Source organism: Petaurus breviceps, unplaced genomic scaffold (assembly GCF_028583685.1).
Source record: "Petaurus breviceps papuanus isolate PSGF00001 unplaced genomic scaffold, PetGlider_PUasm1.0 90639, whole genome shotgun sequence".
Classification (NCBI taxonomy): Eukaryota; Metazoa; Chordata; class Mammalia; order Diprotodontia; family Petauridae; genus Petaurus; species Petaurus breviceps.
This window is the reverse complement of record NW_027187296.1, coordinates 257,736-267,050: the sequence shown is the minus strand read 5'-3', so window position 1 is coordinate 267,050 and position 9,315 is coordinate 257,736. Positions and strand designations below refer to the sequence as shown.

At 44.3% G+C, this 9,315-nt stretch overlaps 1 protein-coding gene across 12 annotated transcripts in view; it reads right to left on the bottom strand.

Moving 5' to 3' along the window:
- Positions 1–7,721: 7,721 nt before the first annotated feature.
- CCDC70 (coiled-coil domain containing 70) overlaps positions 7,722–9,315 on the bottom strand; it is a 25,581-nt gene continuing 23,987 nt past the window's right edge. For all 12 annotated transcript variants that reach the window (XM_069064585.1, XM_069064589.1, XM_069064590.1 and 9 more), the window contains one exon: positions 7,722–8,632. In XM_069064585.1, the coding sequence (XP_068920686.1) occupies positions 7,884–8,555 (672 nt within the window). In that variant the 5' untranslated portion in view covers positions 8,556–8,632 and the 3' untranslated portion in view covers positions 7,722–7,883. The remainder of the gene's footprint in view (positions 8,633–9,315) is intronic.

Below are 9,315 nucleotides of genomic sequence, written 5' to 3'. Positions count from 1 at the left end.
AAATGACACGGAGAAGCTAACCTCCCACTGAGGACAGCCTGACAGGCCAGCAGGAATGGGCCAGCTCAGTGCTCTGGGAGCTGAGCCCAGCTCCACGCTGAGGTTTTAGCCCCAGGGTGGGCCTGACCAGCTGCCAGCTGAAGGGACTCCAGATTACCAGCAGTTGTGGTGGTCCAGAATTATCAACACATAGATGTGAAGGACAAAGTGAGAGTTCAGTGCAGTGTGGACTTTGGGACCCAGTAGTTGGGAGTGCCTCAGCTTTTGTCCCCGGGTGAGAAGCCACTGAGGGCAGGAGCACAGCTGCCACATGGCAGCTTCAGCTCCTGGCCTGCAGAGAGTAGGGGAACCAAGCAACCAGTCCGATGGGGTAACTGCTCTTGCTTTAACCTGCTAGGATCTGGATTGTGGTCTAGGATGGAGGTTCTGGGGTGTGTGACCAGCTTGCCAGAGCATGTGGAAGCTTCAGAGAGGGCACTCAACTAATACCTCTGGCAGCTGAGAAAACCCAGTATTTGGTACAAAGCTCCCCTGTCTAGGAGCAGAGTCCTACTGTGTCAAAAAGCCCAAAAGTCAAGTAATTGAGTGGCAACATGACCAGGCAAAGGAAGAAAAGCAAACAGAAGAATCCAACATTACACTCCTATTTTGGGGACAAAAAGGAGCAAAGCATGGAACAGGAGGAAGACAGTGAAGTCAGAACTCCTGCACCAAAAGCTTCAAAGGAAAATATGAGCTGGTTACAGGCCATGGAGGACCTTAAGAAGCAAATGAAAAAGTGGAGGAAAAATTGGGAAGAGAAATGAGAATGATGCAAGAAAACTATGAAATGAGAGTCAACAGCCTGACTGAGGAAAATAACACCGTTAAAAAATAGACTAACTCAAATGGCAAAAGAGGCTCAAAAAGGCAATGAGGAGAAGAATGCCTTAAAAAGCCAAATTTTCCAGATGGAAAAAGAATCTCAAAAGCTCAATGAGGAGAATCATTCCTTCAGAATTAGATTGGAGAAAATGGAAGCTAATGACTTTATGAGAAATCAAGATGCTGTTAAACAAATCCAAACAAATGAAAGAATAGAAGGCAATGTGAAATATCTCATGGGAAAAACCACTGTTCTGGAAAATAGATCCAGGAGAGATAATTTAAAAATTATTGGACTACCTGAAAGTCATGATCAAAGAAAGAACCTATAAATCATCCTCCAAGAAATTCTCAAGGAAAACTGCCCTGATGTTTTAGAACCAGAGGGCAAAATAGAGGTTGAAAGAATCCACTGATCACCTCCTGAAAAAGATCCCAAAAGGAAAACTCCTAGGAATATTATAGCCAGGTTCTGAAATTTCCAGGTCAAGGAGAGAATATTACAAGCAGCCAGGAAGAAACAATTTGAATATTGTGGAAACACAATCAGGATAACTCAGGATCTGGCAGCTTCTACACTGAGGTATCAAAGGGCTTGGAATATGATATTCCAGAGAGCAAAGGAGCTGGGATTAAAACCAAGAATCCCCTACCCAGCAAAACTGAGTATCATGTTTCAGGGGACAATAAGGTCATTCAGTGGAATAGAGGACTTTCAAGCATTCTTGCTGAAAAAGCCAGAGTTGAATAGAAAATTTGACATTCAGATACAAGAAGCAAGAGAAGCATGAGAAGGTAAACAGGGAAAAGGAAGCATAAGGAAATTATCAAAGTTGAATTATTAATATTACTACATGGAAAAACAATAATTATAAGTGATGAAACTTTTCTCAGTATGAAAATAGTTGAAGGAAGGTATATGGGCATATGAATACATATGTGAATGTGTGTATTTATGTTTACAGATATACATAGATAGAGGGCACAGGACCAAGTTAATAGGAAGGGATGATACTTAAAAGGTGAAATTAAGAGGTGAGAGAGGAATATAATGAGAGGAGATGGAGAGAGACAGAATAGGTTAAACTATCTCATGTAGAAGAGGCAAGAGAAAATCGTTACAATGGCAGGGGGGAAGAATAGGAAGGCAAAAGGGAATGGGTCAACCTTATTCTCATTGAATTTGGCTGGGGGAGGGAATGAAATACACACTAAATAGGGTATGTCACCCTACAGGAGAGTAGGGGGGAAGGGGATGAGAGGGGCTATGATGGAAGGGAGGACAGATTGGGGGGGGGGAAGTTAGAAGCACCCACTTTTGAAAAGGGACAGGATCAAAGTAGAGAAAAGAACAAGTGGGAGGTGAGATAGGAGGGAGGGGAATATAGTCAGTCATATATCTACTATGTTAATGTTTTGCATTAGCTATACATGTACAACCTATACTGAACTGCTTATCTTCCCAGTGAGGGTGGGTGATAAGGGAGGAAGGGTATGAATCTGAAATTCAAAATTTTTAAATCCAATGTTTAAATATATATATATATATATATATGTATCTATATATATATATATATTTTTTTTTTATTAATACTATTTTACATGTAATTGGGAAATAAGATATACAGGCACTGGGGCATAGAGATCCACCATGTCCTACTGGAAAAGTTGAAGGGGGTATGGCAGAGAGCAGATTGGAGGAGGGAATATCCTGTGGGACTGCTATTTTGGGGCAGTGGGTAGGGGGAAAACAGGGAGAAAATTTGTAACTCAAAATGTGGCAGAAATGAATGATGTAAATCAGAAGTTAACAAAGCATTTGAAAAATGAAAAAAAAAGAGGAATCACTTAAATCCAGTATAAATGGAATAGTAAGTTAGAATAGCAATGACATGGAGTCAGGAGCACCTGCTGAGGAGTTGCTATGTTTGGAAGTCATCCACCCAGGGTTCCAGCTGTAATCCCCTGCTTCTGGGCCACTGTTCCTCAGTTTATACTCTCAACTTGGACCTGCTGGTAATGACTACTCTTTGTTCAGGAAGCTATGACATCACCCTCATGATGTCATTGGTTCTCTTTGAGAATGAAGGACAAGCAACAACAACTCCTATGTGGGTCTGCTGAACTAAAACTATGATTCAAGAATCCTCACCTTGGGGCACTTAGGTGGTGCAGTGAATAGAGCACCAGCCCTGGAGTCAGGAGGACCTGAGCTCAAATCTGGCCTCAGGCACGTAACACTTACTAGCCGTGTGACCTTGGGCAAGTCACTTAACTCCAATTGCCCTGCTCTCCCCCCTCCAAAAAGAAAAAAAAAAGAATCCTCACCTATCCTTTTATCTTTATCTCTAGTCATTGAGAAGACATAATTAGCTCATGAGAAAAGTGTTTGCTGAAATGACCAAATAACAAAAGCTGTGCATCCCCCCATACCTCATAGACATGAAGTATTAATACTCAGTGTCACTGGGAAGACCAGATACCCACTGAGCTCCCCAATGAAGAGCCTTAATGCCTTAAGGGGCACATGTATGGAAGGGAAGCTGGCATCTGTGATGCTATGGGGCTGCAGGTCTGCTCATGTCCTTCCCCTCCCCCCGTCCTTGGTCTTGCAGGTTCTACCAGACATTGTTTCACTGACTGGTTGTGGGATCAGCTTGTGCCCTGACCTTGAACTTTTAGAAGAGCTGAAGCCTGGACCTTAGGACTAGGAAAAGTCTCTATTCTAAGACTTGCTATTTCCTGAGCAGGATCATAGTGCCAGTGACTCTAGGCCCTCAGCTCATTACAGGACTCCACAGGACACCACCCCATACCCACTGCACCTTCTGTGCCATGGATTTTTGCTTCATGAGCATGTCTATGGATGGGGATGGGGGAGGATCAGATAAATCCCCCCTTCCTACCCTTGTTTCCTTCTGCAAAAGATACAAGGGAAAAGATGAAGAGTGAATTCTTTTCTCAGAGCTCCCTGGTTGGACTGTCTCTGAAGCTCATTCCTTCTGCTTTTAAACTCTCATTGAGACTTTCCCTACCAGGGGTAAGTTCATTGTCTCCATTCATCCTCAGAAGTTATCTGGTCCCTTCAGAGAAAAATTGGCCAATGGGAGTCTAGGAATGTCCTCCCCTTTACTAGGTATGGAGTGGTTACATTGAAAGGTTCTGAAGAAGCAAGTGTGACAGGGATTCCTATCCCTTAACTCTCTTTAAGGGATGGCCATCCTTTTATTAAGGGCAATCTCAACTTAACTTTAACTCTCAAAATGCCATCTCCTCCATGACAGTGGTGAACTTGGCACCCATAAACTCAATAAATCTTCCTTTGGAATCTATTAGTCCTTCTGAATTTAGCTTTCATTTCCTTGGAAACTGATGGAAATCTCATTCATGTACTTTTGGAAGGCCTGATGTGTTGAGAGAAAAACAGGCATTAGAGTGTTAAACCTTGAGAGATTCAAAGGATAGATTTCCATATAGGGTCATGTTTGTCACAAAGGTAATTGCTATTGCTACCTGTACTTCTCTTAGATCTGCTGTTTTGTAAAGACTGATTCCTGTATATTATGTGCTCCATAATTCTTTGGACACAACTTAATAATTTATGATTCTGGAACAGCATGCATGATTATTCCCCACTGAGATTTTCAAGTAGGGAAATCAAGATGCTACTTAGGTGACTGCATAACCACTGATGAGAGCACAGATCCAATGAAGTATCACAGTGCACCAGGGAGAGTAAAATTTTAATTTTCCTGTTATGCTTTAGAATCTTCCCTCTATCCTTGGGGAAATCAGCTGAGCCTCTAGACCTGTGGGATGTGTTCAAGGAAGCTAGAAACTTCATATACAAATGGGCCAAAGTCTAGGAGGGTCTCACACTTTACTGGGTATAAATTGGCTCCTCAGAGAGGGTAGCTGAGGTGGGAAGAAGAGCAGGACAAGGAGATACCTTGACTCTATTTAATATTGGTGAAGGAGAACTACCTGGGAGTTTGATTGGTGGTGTGTGCCACCACCTCTTGGGGGAAGCCAAGGATAAGAAGAATTGTAGTACCAGGTGAGGAGAGAGGAGGCCATACCCCCTTGTTTGGTACGGCCTTGGAGCAGGACATATAGAAGCCAGCTGTCTCCACCAAGATAAGGGAGCTCTGGATATTTCACATAGCCAATGACAATGGCCTATGATGGAGTCACTGGTGGTTGAAAGTGACACAAGACCACAGAGATCATGAAGGAGCATCTCAATAGAGTGGGAAAAGACCTAACTTAAAAGTCAGAGAGCCTGGGTTCGGATCCTGCTTCTAACATACCCTGCGTGACCATGGGCAAGCCATTAACCTTCTTCAGTCCAGTATCTCCATATACAAAATGAAAGGGTTGCGTCAGATGGCTTGTGAGGTCCCTTCCAGCCCTAAAGCTATGCTACTAAAACCTGGTGAAAAACTGCTGATTCTACCACTCAGGATGATGGAAGAAACCTGACTGGGAGGTGGCCGCAGAGAGTAAAAATCATCTGTTGGGAATAACTAAGAACTTTAGGCAGAGGGAGGTACAGACAGCAGTACTGAGACAGAATGGCATAGAAGAGTGACAACGAATGACTGTTAGACCAGCCTCAGGAGGAGATGTGCTGAAGAACAGCACTGGAGACAGAGAGGTACCTACCCTAGACTGGACTGTAATGTGAGCTTCAGGGAGAAGGGGGTGGAAGCAAGGGGAGAAGTTGCTTATAGCCAGATTTTGCAATTTCGGCCTGGAAACAAACATTCTTTGTGCCTTATGAATTATGCGCTTCTAATCAAGTTAGTAACAGGCAGCTAGGCAGCAGTGTACAGGCCTGGAGTAGGGAAGATTCATCTCTGTGAGTTCCAATCTGGCCTCAGATACTTACTAGCTGTGTGACTCTGGACAAGTCACTTAACCCAGTTTGCCTCAGTTTCCTCATTTATAAAATGAACTTGAGAAGGAAATGGCAAACCACCCCGGTATCTTTGCCAAGAAAACCCCAAATGGGGTCACAAAATCAGATGTGATGGAAAAACAACAAAAACAATTGAGTTAGTTACAATACCCTCAGATAATGAAGCTCCCAGAGTATCTGGTTATGGACAAGCCAAAGAACAGAAACTCCCTGGGAAGTGTATCCAGGCCCTTTTCTTATGAAAGCGCCTATGTAATAGGGGTGGCAGAAGGGGCTGATCAAGAAAACATTCCAGAGGGCATTCCCTGGGGCCTCTTAGTTCCCTGTTTTGGGGCTGCTGTTACACAGGCATCGCCTAGTAACAGCATTGACTTATTGGTAGGATGAAGCAGAAAGAAGGCAGAGTCCCCAGGGATCAAACAAACCTCTTTGGGATTCACCTCAGAACACAGAAACAAGAAGCCGTTTGGTTGCTGTCGGGTTCTGGTAGAATCCTGGTCACAGCCCTTGTGAATCGGCTGTTAAAATAACCCTCAGACACAACTACAATTTGTCTCACAAAACAAGTCCTCTGGGGAAAAATTTGGGGCTGGGGGGGGGGGTAACATCAAACCCTCTCTCCCCATCTGCCTCTGTTTCAAATTTCTTGTGTCCCACAAGTGTAGTGACCCTAATTTCTGCAAATACCAGCTGTGGGTGTGCATGGGGCCCATCAAATCAAATTTTTCCATTAAATTGGTTTGTCCCAGAGCCTTAACAACCTATTCTGCACAAATGATTAGATAAACTACTCTGAGTAGGAGAAAATGACTTATGGCAGATGGAATGAAACATCTTGATTGGAGCATACCATTCCTGTAATCTTCTTCCATTCTCCTAAGGATCTGCTTAAATCTTTACGGGAAGGTGCAGTAACAGGCTGGAGTGTGAAGAATGACTGGCAATGCTGCCCCTTCCTTGGCTCAGCCTATTGTCTGAGGACAATCAAATGTCCAGGAGTTAGTTATAGGGCTAACTATTTATCAAGAGGGGTTTTATCAAGGGCAGTGGTGCCCTTGGAAGCTCTGTGTCGTGGCCCAGAAGCATAGGACATGACCTATCTTATACAAGTTTGTCTAATGGGGAAACTTCAGTCACCTAATGAAACCTGATTGGGGAAAACATCTGGGGGCAAAGGTGCATCTTTCTGGCACCTCTCAAACCACAGAGTATTGGTTCAGGGGGCCTGGAATCATGGGATTCTGGAGACAGTCAAAACCTTTTCGTGGTGTTACAATTTCCCCTTTTATAGCAGACTCTGGTAAAGTCAGTCTATCAGTAATACAGGCCATCTGACCTGGACCTGCTTAGTTAGTATGCACATAAGCAGTCAGAGCTTTCACATTTTTTTCTTTCCTGACCCATCAACTTGGGTCATGTTTCCATCTCTGGCTGCCAAAGGGAGTGGGCAGTGTAAGAAATCCAAATTCCCCCAGGGTCTATTGGAGATAAGCTCTAGACAGGATTTTGACCACTTTCACAATAAATCCTCTGTCTGATGAGGAGGGGCAGGTCTGCAGCATTTTCTGGAAAAACCCTTAAGCCTAGAATACCATCCAAGATCTATGAAGCTTTTCACTATGGAAATAGGAAAGCTTTACTTAGCAGTTCTATAGTTTTTAAAACGAGAGATTTAGGGGGAATGATGGACTAAGAAAGAGCAAAATCTATGAATATCTCTCTCTACCTGTCTCTGTCTTCATTTCTCTTCTCCCTCCCACCTCCCCACCTTTTCTTAAAGAAGGGAGAAAAAAAGTTCTCTATAGCTAAATGTCTGAGGAGAGTCCAGATTGATTCACGACTTATGCCCCAGGTATGCTGGGTAGTTCGAGGATGTCAACCCAAAAGAATAGCAAGAAGAATCTATGGAAGGACAGGAGGCAGCATGAAGCAACTGACTTCCCTGGAGCTGTATTTTCCAAATGCCCCTCAGGACTTTATTAGGCCTCTAGGATCAAGGAGACAAATAGGTATAAAGTTTTCGCTGGCACATGAGCACTCCCAGGGCCTGGATGTTAAGTACAGCAGAGCCCAGGCTCCATGCCCCAGCTCCTTCGGCTCAGGCCCTGCCTCTGGAATGGCTCTGTGACATTGGGCCTCCATTGGCATGCACGGCCCCATCTTCAGGGAGTAAGGGTTCCTCTCCTGCAGGGCCACCACCCTCCACCCAAAATGCTTTTTCCTCCTCCCACAGGGCATTTTCTTCTTCCCAAAGGGATTTTTTATCTTGCCACAGAGCTTTCTCCTCCTCCAGCAGGGCTCTTTCCTCTACCCACAGAGCCTTCTCTTCCTCCCACAGAGCCTTGTCCTCCTGGAAAAGGTTCTGGTCTCTCTCCCACAAAGCACTGTCCTCTTTCCAAAAGGTTTTATCCTCCCTCCAGAAGGAATGGTATTTTTTCCAGAAGGCTTTTTCCTCTTCCTGGAAGGATTTTTCCATTTCCCAGAAAGCTTTTTCCTCCCTCCAAAAGGTTTTCTCTTCCTCCCAGAAAGGTTTTTCCTCTTCCCAGAAGCCCATGATTCGGCCCCGGAAGCCTCGAATCTTTTCCCGGAACTCCCACATCTGATCCCTGAAGGACTCAATTTTTTCACGGAAGCCCTTCATCTCAGCTCGAAAGTTCTTCTCCTCCTGCAGCTTGTGGATTAACTTCTTCTGGCGGACCATAGTGGAGTGGGAGAACAGTGACCGGAAGCAACCAAACCCCATCCATTTGCTCACCTTGAAGGGAAACATCTTTTCAGTGAGCCTGACAGGGCTGGCTGCAGCAGATGGGTTGGCTGTTGTTCAAGCCCAGGTCAGCTGGTTAAGTCCTGCAAGGAGACCAAAGAAAACACGTGTTCATGTGTGAGTCATACTGGTTAACTAGGGGGACTGGTTCCTGGGTCTGAGTTAGGGAATAATGATTTATTCCATTTAGTTCTTGGAAACTAAACTACCATTTTCCTTTGTTACCTTGTGGCATTCATTCTCAGGATAATGGAATCATAGATTTTTGCCCTGGAAGAGATCCAGGCTGTCATCTGGGATAACCCCTGCATTTTACAGATGAGGAAACTGAGGCACAGAGAGGCTAAACGACTTTGCCCAGTGTCCTACCCTAAGTGTTAGAGACAAGACTTCCTAATTCCGAAGCTAGCACACTGTTCACTGTTAAGCACATACTATGTATTAGGACATTGATCTAGGCCTGGAGGTACAAAGACACTCCCTGACTTCAAGAAGCTTAACTGTGTGACCCTGCACAAGTCACTCAATTTCTATCTGCCTCAATTTCTTAACTGTAGGATGGAGATGATAGTAGCACTTTCCTCCCAGGGTTGCTGTGAGCATCAAATGACATGGTATTTGTAAAGTGCTAGTGCCTGGCACAGTTTCCTTCCTCCTTCCTTCCTTTCCTCTTTTCTGTCCTTCCTTTTTCCTTCCTATTTTCCTTCCTTCCTTTTTCCTTCCTTCCTTCCTTCCTTCCTTCCTTCCTTCCTTCCTTCCTTCCTTC